This window comes from Phymastichus coffea, unplaced genomic scaffold, assembly GCF_024137745.1.
Source record: "Phymastichus coffea isolate CEN01 unplaced genomic scaffold, Cenicafe_Pcof_1.1 PCOF00005, whole genome shotgun sequence".
Taxonomy (NCBI): domain Eukaryota; kingdom Metazoa; phylum Arthropoda; class Insecta; order Hymenoptera; family Eulophidae; genus Phymastichus; species Phymastichus coffea.
In genome coordinates, this window is record NW_026706816.1 from 3,774,202 (window position 1) to 3,787,511 (window position 13,310).

Consider the following 13,310-nt stretch of genomic DNA (forward strand, 5'->3'; position numbering starts at 1 on the left):
AATTCGGACGTTTCTGGCGGATTGCTTCGCGCAAATTGCGCATAACTTGCAGATAATATTCCTTATTTACTGTTCTACCCTGTGGCAAGAACTCATGATGCACCACGCCCCTGCAGTCAAAGAAAACTGTAAGCAAAACCTTTACATTTGATCGAATTTGGCGTGCTTTTTTTGGTCTTGGTGATCCAGAATGCCTCCACTGGGACGATTGAGTTTTAGTCTCGACGTCATAACCGTATACCCATGTTTCGTCACCTGTTATAACCCTGTTGAGTAAATCTGGATCATCGTTGACGTCATTCAGTAGCTCTTGGGCGATGCTCATGCGACGTTTCTTTTGGTCGAAATTGAGCAATTTCGGAACAAACTTCGCTGACACACGTCTCATGTCTAAAACACTCGTCAAAATTGATTGGCACGAACCAAATGAGATGCCAATATCATCAGAAATTTCTCTAATGGTAATTCGACGATTTCCCAACACTATTTTCTTCACTTCTTCAACATTCTCATCAGTTGTTGATGTGCTGGGGCGTCCAGAACGAGGTTCGTCGTCGGTGTCTTCTCGGCCTTCTTGGAAGAGTTTATACCACTTGTAAACATTTTTTTGGCTTAAAGTAGACTCACCGTATGCCACTTTCAGCATTTCAAGTGTTTTGGAACATTTGATTCCATTTTTCACACAAAATTTAATGCAAACTCTTTGATCCATGTTTTTAGACAGCAGCAAATCGTGGAGCACGCAAAACGCTTCTAACCTTGATGCCTCTCACAAACAAACCAAACATACTACAAAGCTGAAATTTCGAACGTATGTTCTAGACAAGTGTACCGACATAACCAAATAAAAAAGTCGAAGATCGAACGGACGTAGCCCGCTAAATTTCAAAATTCACCTTACTTTTTGGTCACACCTCGTATATTGAATAATATTTTATAAATTCTTATAAGTTTTCTATGACGGGATTACTTAATGGTACATTATTGAATACTTTTTTATAAATTTCAATAAATCATGAATAGATACAGCACTCATCATATTCAATTGAATCGCATTTGATAAATTTTAATGATTTTTTCTAATCGCAATTCTTAATTATATTTTATTGAACAGTTTTTTTTTATAAATTTAAATGAATGATGAATAGAGCAAATGTTCAATCGCATTTAATTGAATCATATTTTATAAATTTTAATAAAATTTTGAGTATATGATTCCTCAGTCATACTTTATTCAATATTCTTCTATAAATCTATATATATATATATATATATTATGGCGGGAAATTTCGGGGGTTTTAACCGCGCTACGAGTTTCTTCCGCCACCAGGCCTGTTTGACTCACTACCCCCGATTATTTAGGGCACCAGACCGCCGGCTAATTAGGGCGATCGTCGGAGGTAGGGCCAAAATGGGGTTTCGTCGCGGGTATCCCGGCTTGCCTTCACGGCGACTGCGCAGGGTAGGCAAGCGGGTGAGTGCTCGCGATTTCCTCAGTTCAGGCCTCGGTGTCCAACTACTCGATTCCAATTTTTCCTCCTCAAGTATGGCAAGCCGGCAGCTCAGATGATGGCTCCTTAATTCAGGTCGTAAGTCCGTTCGAATTCGCGCGTATGTTACCTATCGCGGGACCCGAAAATATAGCGAATCAGCGTTACCCAATTATAACCGCCCGCGGCTAAAAATCACCAGCATGCAATTGAGGCAGGGTAACAGAAGTAAATTATATGTAGAAAAACAATTAATCACTTTATTGACGTATTTATTAATTTATAAGCAAGAAGTCGGAGTGATTACGGTGAGTACAACTCTGAATAATTATAAAATAGTAAGGGTACAAATTAATCGAAATATTAATAATTTTCCGGTCGGTTTTCGATTAACAAAGATGGTGGAATGGTCAGCGCAAATAACTAAATCACGAATTTTCTTTGTCTGATCATAACGCTCACGTTCGGTTTGCGAAATGGCCGGAAGATGGGCACATTTAAATAAGCACGATAAGTTTATTCGGCCAATTCTACGTTCGTAACAAATTGTTAGCGAAAGGTCAGCGCGAATAACTCAACCACTGCCTCTAATTCGTATAAACCTAACACTCACTTTAGATCTAGGAAATGGCAGAAAAGTCAGCGCAATTCAATAAGCACGACAATTCTATACGGCTAAATGGCGAGCAGGTCAGCGCGAATAAATTAATCAATAATGTTATTCGCCTACTTCTGCGTACACAATAAAATTCTATATGGCAAAAGGTCAGCGCGGATAATTAATCACGACCTCTAATTCGTGTAAACCTAGCACTCACGTTCGATCTACGAAATGGCGGGAAGTCAGCGCGATTCGATAGGCACCGGCATCGACGGATCCACGCGTCGCGACGACCTACGACACTGAGAATTTCACTCCCGCACTCCGCGATTAATATAAGTAAGTGGCACTTTACCTACTTACGATTCTTCCTTACTGTTTCGGCGAACAAAATTAGCTAGTACAGAATGTCCATGTAATTAGTCCTGTGTGACGAAATTATCTGGCTCAATCACTCCTTCTAGCTAGAAGATCGGTGGCAAAATGGACGAGAATCGGCTTTTCGCGATCAAAGATCGCTTTTCTTCTCCTCTTTCCGAGAAGAAATGTTATTTTTTGTCGGTATGCTAATTCGGATATCGGTAGCGCCCTCCGAATATTTTATCATTGGTCCGTATGTAAATTAGAAGGATACAGCGCCCTCCTTAACTCTCCTACTTTCGTCGTTATTTACCTTCTCTCATCCCCCACTAAGGTAACTATCATTAATTGTCGGAAAAGTTCTACCCCTACTCTTATCTATTTTTCTATCCGGACGGAAATCAAATTTTATTCTAATTCGCTGATTGGTCGTGACGTCACTAGCGAATTTCGTCAGAGGTTCGAATTCTGTCGGTTAATTTATTGCTTAAACCTAACGGGGTAGTTGTCGCTCGCTATCATAATAGGGGTGTCAGTCGCATGCAAATTTTACAATTCAGTATCTATTCCATATTCATTCTTTTTCAATTATAATTTTAATTTTAATTTTAATTCGTCATGAATACGTATATAATATACGTCGTTTCAATTGTAACGCCCTCATCCTCGCATTTGCATATTATTCTATTCATCATTTCATATCATCTGTCTCGCTCGCTCTTGATTAGTCTATTTCGCTCGCTCTGTCTCAGTCTGTCTCGCTCGCTTTTATCTAGTCTACTTCACTCACTCTCAGTCTGTCTCGGCATTTCAAAATGGCCGCTCGGTCTCTCGCGCGTACGCCTCGTGTTCCTGTATCGGTTGTTGGAGCGCCTCCTGGGGCGCTCCCGTGTCGGTTGAGTGACGTGTTCCCGGGTGTTTGTGTGGTCGCTGTTGTGCTTGTGTGTGACGCTCAGGATGTCGCCGATGGTGTTCGGCAGCCCGACACAGCTGATTGCCGGCTGCCACTTCATCGCCGATTTTCTGCTCGCCCCAGGAGTGTCAGTGCTTTGTGAGTGTTGGTGTTGGTGGCTGGGAGTGTAACGGATCTGCATGTGTCATCAACATGCATTTCCGTTGCATTTCCCAGTCATGTTTTTCCATTTTCTTTTGCCGGACGGCCACGTGGTCGGGAGTGAGTGTGTGCGTGCGCTCTCTTTTTCCGTGGTGCTCTCCTTTTTTTTCCTCTCTTCTCTTTGAGTATCCGTCGGATCGCGTTTGTCGAGTTTGTTTTGCCAATATCTCCAGTGTGGTTGTTCGGACATAAAAAGGGGTAATTGTTTTACATAGGGCGCATTTGTTTTTATTTTATTCAACCGGTTACGGGGCGGCAAGGGACGGGCATGGCCTTTCTGAGGTGTTGCAAATAATGCAGCGCTCAGGAAAGGTCTTGTAATGTACCGCATTACAATATATGTATATATATATATATATATATATATATTGCAATGGTAGTCGATTTAATTAATCGAACCGTTCGCGATTCTGATTTTCGCGCGTTAGTTCTAAGTATTGAGAGAGAGAGGGGGCGCGCGATCTTTTAAATTAGCAGTTACGTCTCAGCTGTTGATTGGAGTGGATATCGCCGAATTTTGTTTTCACAGTTTTTCTCGCCGAATAATCATTTTATACAGATTAATTACGCGCGCGAGTGCATCAAGGTGATAAACAGATTGCGACGTTACGAAAGCAGCAGATTTGCAGCAGAAAGGCGGTACGAGGCAGCGCAGCTGATAAATCAGGACCAGAGGCAGTTGATCGTTTTTTCTAACATCAACAATTACGGCTGATCACCGTAATTGCACCGCAGGGTAGGTGCACCTCCCTTAATTATCGCGTGACAAAATACATTTAGTATTTTGTTCAACCGTGTTAGCGTTGATATTTTTTTGTATTTGCGCCGAGCGTTAGATCGCGCCAATTTTCGTATCTTCTCTCTCTCTCTTTCTCACCGAAAGTTATTTAATTGTAAATCCTGTTCGCATGCGTCAGTCTTTCGGCCCGACAAAGACTGTAGAGATTTTTATTAATAAAATCTATTAAAATTATTCGCCGATTTCGTCATATGATTTTTCCTAGTAGTTTAAACAATTAGAAAAAGCTTAGGTTTTAATTCTATTATAGCTAGGGGATTAAGTGGATTTGGAGTAAAGTCGCTTACACTTGAAACTCATCGTGTGTCACAAGGCACGTGACTTAAGGTGAGTTCAACTCTGCTTGATCGAAGACAACTAAGTTAAGTCAGCTGACGTTAAGGCGAATACACGTATTAACATACGTGTTAACGGAGCGGCGGTTTGCTCTGCATCGTGGGAGTTTGTTCTTAAATAAATTTCTCATTTTTGCAGATTTATCCCCCCGTTACAATATATATATATATATATATATATATACAGGGTGTCAATTAAGTCCCGGGACGCCTGAATATTTTCTGAAGTACTTCAGTTCTGAAAAAGGTCAAGGTCATTCCTTTAGTAACTTTCAACGCAGAATCCGATGGTGACCTTGGATTTGACCTTGAGATTGACCTTCAAGGTTATTTCAATGTCAACTTTGTTTTTTCAAATAGGAACCCCCATTTTTGACCCCGGATTCGGAAAGAGCGGAAAATTTTACGTCCAAAACGGTATTTTAAAATTTTTTTTCATGGCCTTGAGAAGGTCGATTTAAGGTCAAATGCTTGAAAAACTGCCTAAAAGCGTTTTTTTAATTTTCAAGATATCGAAAAATGACCTCTACAAAATTTGTTCAGAACAGAGTGGGCCACCCAATGCACCAAAAACCTTTGACCTTAAACCTCATTTTGAAGGTCATTTCAAGGTCGAAGTGTTTTTTGTAATGGAAACCCCTCTTTTTGACCCTGGATTCGCACATAGCGCGAAATCCGACGTTTGGATAAGGTATTGTGTTGAGTTTCGCGCTATGTGCGAATCCGGGGTCAAAAAGAGGGGTTTCCATTACAAAAAACACTTCGACCTTGAAATGACCTTCAAAATGAGGTTTAAGGTCAAAGGTTTTTGGTGCATTGGGTGGCCCACTCTGTTCTGAACAAATTTTGTAGAGGTCATTTTTCGATATCTTAAAAATTAAAAAAACGCTTTTAGGCAGTTTTTCAAACATTTGACCTTAAATCGACCTTCTCAAGGCCATGAAAAAAAATTTAAAAATACCGTTTTGGACGTAAAATTTCCCGCTCTTTCCGAATCCGGGGTCAAAAATGGGGGTTCCTATTTGAAAAAACAAAGTTGACCTTGAAATAACCTTGAAGGTCAATCTCAAGGTCAAATCCAAGGTCACCATCGGATTCTGCGTTGAAAGTTACTAAAGGAATGACCTTGACCTTTTTCAGAACTGAAGTACTTCAGAAAATATTCAGGCGTCCCGGGACTTAATTGACACCCTGTATATATACATTATATATATATTTCCAAATTGTATTTTTACGCAAATTTTTTCATTAAATACTGTATGCTTAGCATAAATTCGTATGAGGTCACATTTATTTCAATTAGTTTAAGCTAGATAGATTCGAAAACTATTTTTCACGTACAGTAATAACTTACTGAATATAAGACAATTTTCCTACACTATTATTTTAAAAATATGGGTTGGTCGAAGACTCGCGAATAAGAAAGCAGAACTTTCTCAGAACAACAGACGTATACGTCAGGCAGAATGTCAACGCCGTAGGCGACAAGCAAATCGAAAACATATTATTGATAATAATCGCGCAATAGAACAAAATGCAATTGAACAACATTGCTTAGGGCCTATGAATGTTTTATGCCAACATTGCAAAGCTAAACATTTTACAAAAGAAAAAATTTCAAATAAAGGATTATCTTTTAATGATTGTTGTGGTCATGGATCAATAAAGTTAGAGCCATTACCAGATTTCCCATCTGAACTTAAAAGTTTATTTAATGGAAAACACGATAAATCGTCAAGGTTTTTTGATCGTATACGTCATTATAATAATTCCTTATCTTTTGCATCGTTCAATGCAAATTTAGTTAATTTTCAATTACAACGATCTGGTCCGTACTATTTTAAAATCCAAGGTCAAGTATATTATCAAATAAATACAGCTTAATATCCTAACGAAAATGAAAAACCTTCATACGGACAGCTTTTTATCATCGATCAATTTGAAGCAATGCATTATCGAATGCAACAAAATCCCGTAATAGATTATGAATTAATAACAATACTTGACAACATAATTCGTAATAACAACATTTATGCTAAATCATTTGAAATGATGAAAGATGAAATTCGTATGCAACAATTAATAGCAGAAATGCATGGCAATTCATCACAACCTGAATTACATCTATTATTTTCACTAAAGCCAGGCCAAGACTGTCGTAGATATAATTTTCAACAAGTAAATGAAGTTGCGGCAATCTTTTCGACAAATGCTGACGGAGAAATTCCAGAGTTGTACATAACAATTAGAAATAAAAACACAAAAACATTAGAATTTATAAGTTCTCTGGATCCTAATGTAGAACCATGGATTTATCCTTTATATTACCCATACGGCACACGAGGTTGGAACGTAAATATGTTTCGTACAGATAATAGACGTAAAATCACTAGATTAGATTATACTAGGTACAGAATAGCTATCAGAGAGGATGATTTCAATCCTATTATCAGAGGACGTAGATTGTTTTAACAATGGGTAGTAGATAGTTACGTAAAAATTGATAAAGATAGAATTCAATATTGCAAAAATCATCAAAAAGAATTACGAGCTGATACTTATCAAGGTTTACAAGATCACATGAGGAATTGTGCAAACGATGTAAATGGTTATGTAGGGATAACTATAATTTTATCTTCATCGTTTAATGGTTCGCCTCGGTATATGCAACGATGTTATCAGGGCGCAATGGCAATTTTAAATGAAACTGGAAAACCTGACATTTTTCTTACTATGACGTGTAATCCAAATTGGTCGGAAATAACAGATAATTTGTTACCAGGACAACAAGTAGCTGACAGACCAGATTTAGTAGCTAGAGTTTTTGATTTAAAAAAGGATTATTTACTTGATATTGTTGTGAAAAAAAGTTTTATTGGAAAAGTAGCCTCTTATGTTTATGTCAGTGAGTTTCAAAAAAGAGGATTACCACATATGCATTTATTAATCACATTAGAACAGGGATATAAAATTACTACGGCTGACATAGTTGACAAATTCATATCAGCTGAACTACCAATTCAAATAAGAAATCCACGTTTATTTGATATTGTTATGAGAACTATGACTAATGGCCCATGTGGTGACTGGTGTATGAAAGATGGTAAATGCTCCAAAAAATTTCCAAAGCAATTTCAAGATGAAACAACTATGGATGCAAATGGTTATCCACAATATCGCAGGAGAGATCCTGGTGTCGAGTATGAATGTCCTAATGGACATAAAATAGATAATAGATGGGTAGTTCCATATTGTTCTGAATTATTAGAAATTTTTGACTGTCACATTAACGTGGAAGTTGTTTCAAGTATTAAAGTTGTGAAATATTTATACCAATATATTTATAAAGGACACGATGCATCTACAGTAGTAGTTGGCGAAGCAGAAAATGGGAATATTATTGAACACGACGAATGCCGTAATTGCATTGAAACCCGTTATGTAGGTCTAGTTGATGCATGTTATAGAATCTTTAGTAAAGCATTGCAAGATAAAAGTCATTCAGTTTCAAGATTACCAATACATCTACCTAATGAACAATCAGTGATTATTACACAAAATGAAGATGAATTATCACTATTAGCACACTTAAATAATTCAAGTAGTATGTTACTTGATCACTTCAGTTTAAATGCAACTAATGATAAAGCAAGACAGTATTACTACAATGAAATTCCGAAACATTTTACATACAAAAAAGAAAAAGTTAATGGCCAAATGATTTCATCATGGCGAACTAGGCAAAAACACTTTAATTAAATCGGACGCATATATTCTGTAAGCCCTACAAATGTTGAATTATTTCATTTAAGATTTTTATTATTATATGTCAAAGGTGCCACAAATTACAATGATTTGCGAACTGTAGATGATGTACTACATTCTTCTTTCACGGCAGCCTGCCTAGCATTAGGAATTATTGAAGATGACGAGGTATGGAATAAAGCTATGAGAGAAGCTGTGTCTTGGATGATGCCTCAGTGTCTGAGAAATTTATTTGTTCGTATATTAATTCACTGTCAACCAACTTATCCTGAAAAATTATGGGAAACATTTAAAGATTCACTGTCTGAAGATTTTTCACGTAACAATGACTTGGATATAAATTATCAAATGGCTTATGCTGAAATAAATAATTTTTTAATTAAAGAAGGCAAAAGTTTGGCTGATTTTCCATCAATGGATCAAAATGTTACAGTTCATATAATTGTAAATAATAATAATAGTGACGAAAACAGACAACTAGAAATTGGCAACCAACAATATGAAAAATTAAATGCAGAGCAGAAACAAATAGTTGATAATATTCTTGAGGCATCACGCTCAGAGAATTATGAGGGCTCAACCTGCTTTTATATTCATGGACAAGGGAGATCTGGATAAACTTTTGTTTATACTACAATTTACAATCTTTTAATGTCAGAGAACATTCAATGTTCTGCAATGGCATACACAGGTATTGCTGCAACATTACTACCTAGCGGCAAAACAGTTCATAAAACTTTTGGTTTACCAGTTCCTATGTTCCATGATTCATCTTCAAACATCAAAATACAATCTCAAGAAGGTATGCTTTTGAAACATACCAAAGTATTTATTTGGGATGAAGCACCAATGGCCCCGAGATATGCTTTGGAAAATGTCAACAGAACATTGAAATATGTAATAAACAACGATCTTCCATGTGGTGAGAAAATAATGATTTTGGATGGAGATTTTAGACAGCTGCTTCCAATCAAAGTTCATGGAACACGTAGTGAAATATTAGATTTATCTCTCAAAAACAGTCATTTATGGCCACTTTTTTCTAAATTTTAGTTGAAAACAAATATGAGGGTTTTACCTCATGAAATTGAATTTGCTAAATATTTGTTGCACGTTGGAAATGGAACATTAAATAATGACAACAATAATCTACAACTCCCAGAAAAAGTATACTTCCTGTAAATGAATGTATTGTTCAAAATATTTTCGGTAAATTAATTAAAGATAAGAAATTTAATATCAGTCACTGTGCTATTCTGTCAGCTAGAAATGCCGATGTAGATGAAATGAATATGAAAGTTACTAATTTATTAGATAAAACAACTGAACACATATACACTGGTATTGACAGCACAGAAAACTGTGACAATGGTGAAATGCAAGTTGTCCTTCTGCCTGAATATTTTAATTCATTAAACCCACCGAACTTTCCTCCTCATAAATTACGCTTAAGAAAATTTTGCATAGTAATGTTAGTCAGGAATATAAGTATCAGTGAAGGATTATGTAATGGAACAAGATTACAAATAATTGATTTTTCAAATCATTTATTACAATGTAAAATATTAACTGGAGATAAGTCTAACAATATAATATTCCTTAATAGAATTACATTGTATTGTGAAAATATATATCCATTCACTTTTAAGAGACGACAGTTTCCTATTCGATTAGCTTTTGCTATAACTATTAATAAAGCTCAAGGACAAACATTAAAAAAAATTGGAATCGACCTTCGAAGAGATGTTTTTAATCACGGTCAACTGTAAGTCGTTATGTCCAGAGTAAGATCATGGGATTCATTAAAAATTTATTTAGGAAACCAAAGACAGAATTTAATGGTTAAAAATTATGTTTACACAGAATTGTATCATGAAAAATAACCTACATGAACATGTGACCTGCTATTTATGCAGAGCTTAGAAACCACATTTAAGTATAATTAACGTATTATTCAAACATTTTTATGTAATATAATTTTGGCGCGCGAAGCACGCTATGGTGTTCTAGTATATCATTAATTGATCAAAAATTTTTGAACAAGTTAAATAATGTAGATAAAATTAGGAGTGAGAAAACAAAAATAAAAGGCATAAACGGAGTAACAAAATCTGAGGGTATTGTTGAGTTAAAAGTAAAAATTGGTAACATACAAGAAAATTTTTCATTTTTTATAGTGAATAACAATTTTTTAATGAAAATATATTAATGGGTTTAGATTTGATAAAAAAGTTTAAATTATATCAAGATAAAAATTTAAATATATGTGTATACCTGATTTCTCTCGTAGTTAAATTATTATAGGCTAAAACGAATAAATCGTAGCACAGTCAAAATTAAAGTGAGAAATCAAGTATTTCAACTCATATACATACTCTTCATCTATTGTCCCTTCCTCATCGATCTTAAGAAAGGCTTATAGGTGTGACTAAGATATTGTACACATTGGCGTACATAAAAATACGTTAAATAGAAAAGAGGATATACAATATCTTAGTCACACCTATAAGCCTTTATTAAGATCGATGAAGAAGGGACAATAGATGAAGAGTATGTATATGAGTTGAAATACTTGATTTCTCACTTTAATTTTGACTGTGCTACGATTTATTCGTTTTAGCCTATAATAATTTAACTACGAGAGAAATCAGGTATAGACATATATTTATAATTATATACTTTTAAAATTACTTGTGAAAACTCTATTGTTAATAATTTGTTGTTGTTTTTTTTATTGATAAAGCCTCAAGAGGTCAGCAAATGTGCTGACAAAACGTTGCTGAATATAATTAAAATTAAGTGATTTTCCATCTATCACTATTTCCCTTCTTTCCATCATTACAAAATTTATCATTTAAACAAATCATAAGGGAATCAAGACAGTATATTACGTTTAGGTGCTATATTAAAATAACCGCAGGAAGATAATTCGCTAAAAACAATTTTTTACTTTTCAAAAAAATTAAACAAGACACAGAAAACAAAGAAAGCCATTTACATCGAATGTCTAGCTATAAAAAAAGCAAATCTCTATTGGCAATACTATTTAATAGGAAAAAAATTTGTAATTTTTACAGCTTATAGACCACTAGAGAATTTTAATAAAAAAACAGTAATGACCAACAATTGATAGATATATTAAATTACATATCGCAATTTGATTTCGACATTATATACAATCTTGGGAAAGACAATTTAGAGGCTGATTGCTTGTCACGAAATCCAGTTTTAGAGTCACATGAAAATTCTGTAAATAAATCTGTGATAAAAATAGCAAACTGTAAATATGGAAGAAATTAAAAAGGATCAAAAATTGATTAAAATAGATAATTCATGTGAAATAAAAAATAAAATTATATATAAAATTCTTAAGAAGAGGTTAGATTTCACTCGAGGGGAGTGTAGACGTGTCATGGATGTGAGCGCGAGTTTTGGTGAGAAAGTTAAAGAGGAAAAGTGTTTGAGGAGAGAAATAGAGGTGAAAAGAGCGTGGAGGCGGAGGAGGAGTGGAGAAGAGAGAGAGAGAGGCCTGGAGAAGAGCAGGAAAAAGCAGAGAGAGAGGAATAAAGAAAAAAAATAAAAGTTGAGGTTAAGAGAGAAAATCAGAAAGCGGGAAAGGCAGGCAGCGAGGAGGGGCGGTAAGAAGTAAAGGCAGAGACAGAAAAGGTAAGACAGGGAATAAAGGTGGGATCACGAGTAGATATAGTGAGTCGAATTAAGGCGTACGGGATAGGATGGAAAGATTTGTGACAACAGAAAAATTAAGAGATAAAGGTGGAAGGTTGGATAAGAAAGGACCAGAGGAGGAAAAGAAGAAAAGAGTAAAGGTGGTGAGGGGGAGAGAGAGCGGGGAGGGGCTGAGGGAGAATATTAGAGGAGAAATGAGAGAGGCAAAGAGATGTAAGAGTGAGAGCGAGGGAAGCGAGATGGATGGGGAGAGGGGAGAAGGATTGGACAACACGATAAGAAAAGGTGGGAAAAAGTAGTGGTGAAGAAGATATAATGGAAAAGATACGGACAGATATAAGGGAATTAAGAGAGGTATGGGAGGAGTAAAGGAAAGAATGGACAGAAGTGTTTAAAGAAATAATGGGAAATATGGAAAGAATGGAGGCAGAGGGGAAAAGAAGAGAAGAAAGATGGGAGAAAGAAATAGGAAAAGTTAGGAAAGAACAAGAGAGAGAGAGAGAAGAAAGAAAGAAAGAGACGAATGAAGAAAGGGAAAAAGCAGAACGTAGAGAAAAGAAACTGCAGGAAAAATGGGGAGATAGGATGGACCAGTTGGAAGAGGAGTGCGTGAAACTAAAAGAAAGCATAGAAGGAGGGAACAAGAAGCAAAGAGAAACAGAAGTAGGCAATAAGGAAGAATTAGAGCATATGAGAGAAAAAATGGATAGAGAAAGTAGGATAAACAATCTAATAGTGACAGACATAGAGGGTGAGTTAAGATGGGAAAAGAAGGGAGAGGCAGAGGTCATGTTAAGGGAGGTACTAGAAATGAAAGGAGAGATAGTGAATCTGAGAAGAATAGAAGGAACAGCGGAGAGGGATGATCGGAGAGAAAGAAGGAAAAACATGTGGCAAATTAGATGCGCTTTATGGGAACAAAAAGAAGGAATTATGAAGAAGAAAAAGAATCTGGCACAGAAAAAGATATACGTAGATCGGGACTAGACATAACTGGGTGAAGTCAAAGGAACAAGAATGGTGGTGGAGCGAGAGAGAGGGAAAAATGGTAGGAAAGGGGGTGGAAGGGTTTCGAAAACAATAGAAATAAAAGAGAGAGAGAGAGGAGAGAAGGGAGAGAGAGGGGAGAAAGGTAGTAAAAATACTATTCTGCAACGTG

The 13,310-nt window shown here is 36.0% G+C and overlaps 1 protein-coding gene across 1 annotated transcript; it reads left to right on the forward strand.

Moving 5' to 3' along the window:
* The first annotated feature begins 7,387 nt into the window (after positions 1 to 7,387).
* On the forward strand, positions 7,388 to 9,082 carry LOC131667852 (uncharacterized). Its single transcript, XM_058941583.1, has 2 exons — positions 7,388 to 8,355; positions 8,512 to 9,082. The coding sequence occupies exons 1-2, from the start codon at positions 7,388 to 7,390 to the stop codon at positions 9,080 to 9,082; spliced, it is 1,539 nt and encodes a 512-aa protein (XP_058797566.1).
* Positions 9,083 to 13,310: the final 4,228 nt, after the last annotated feature.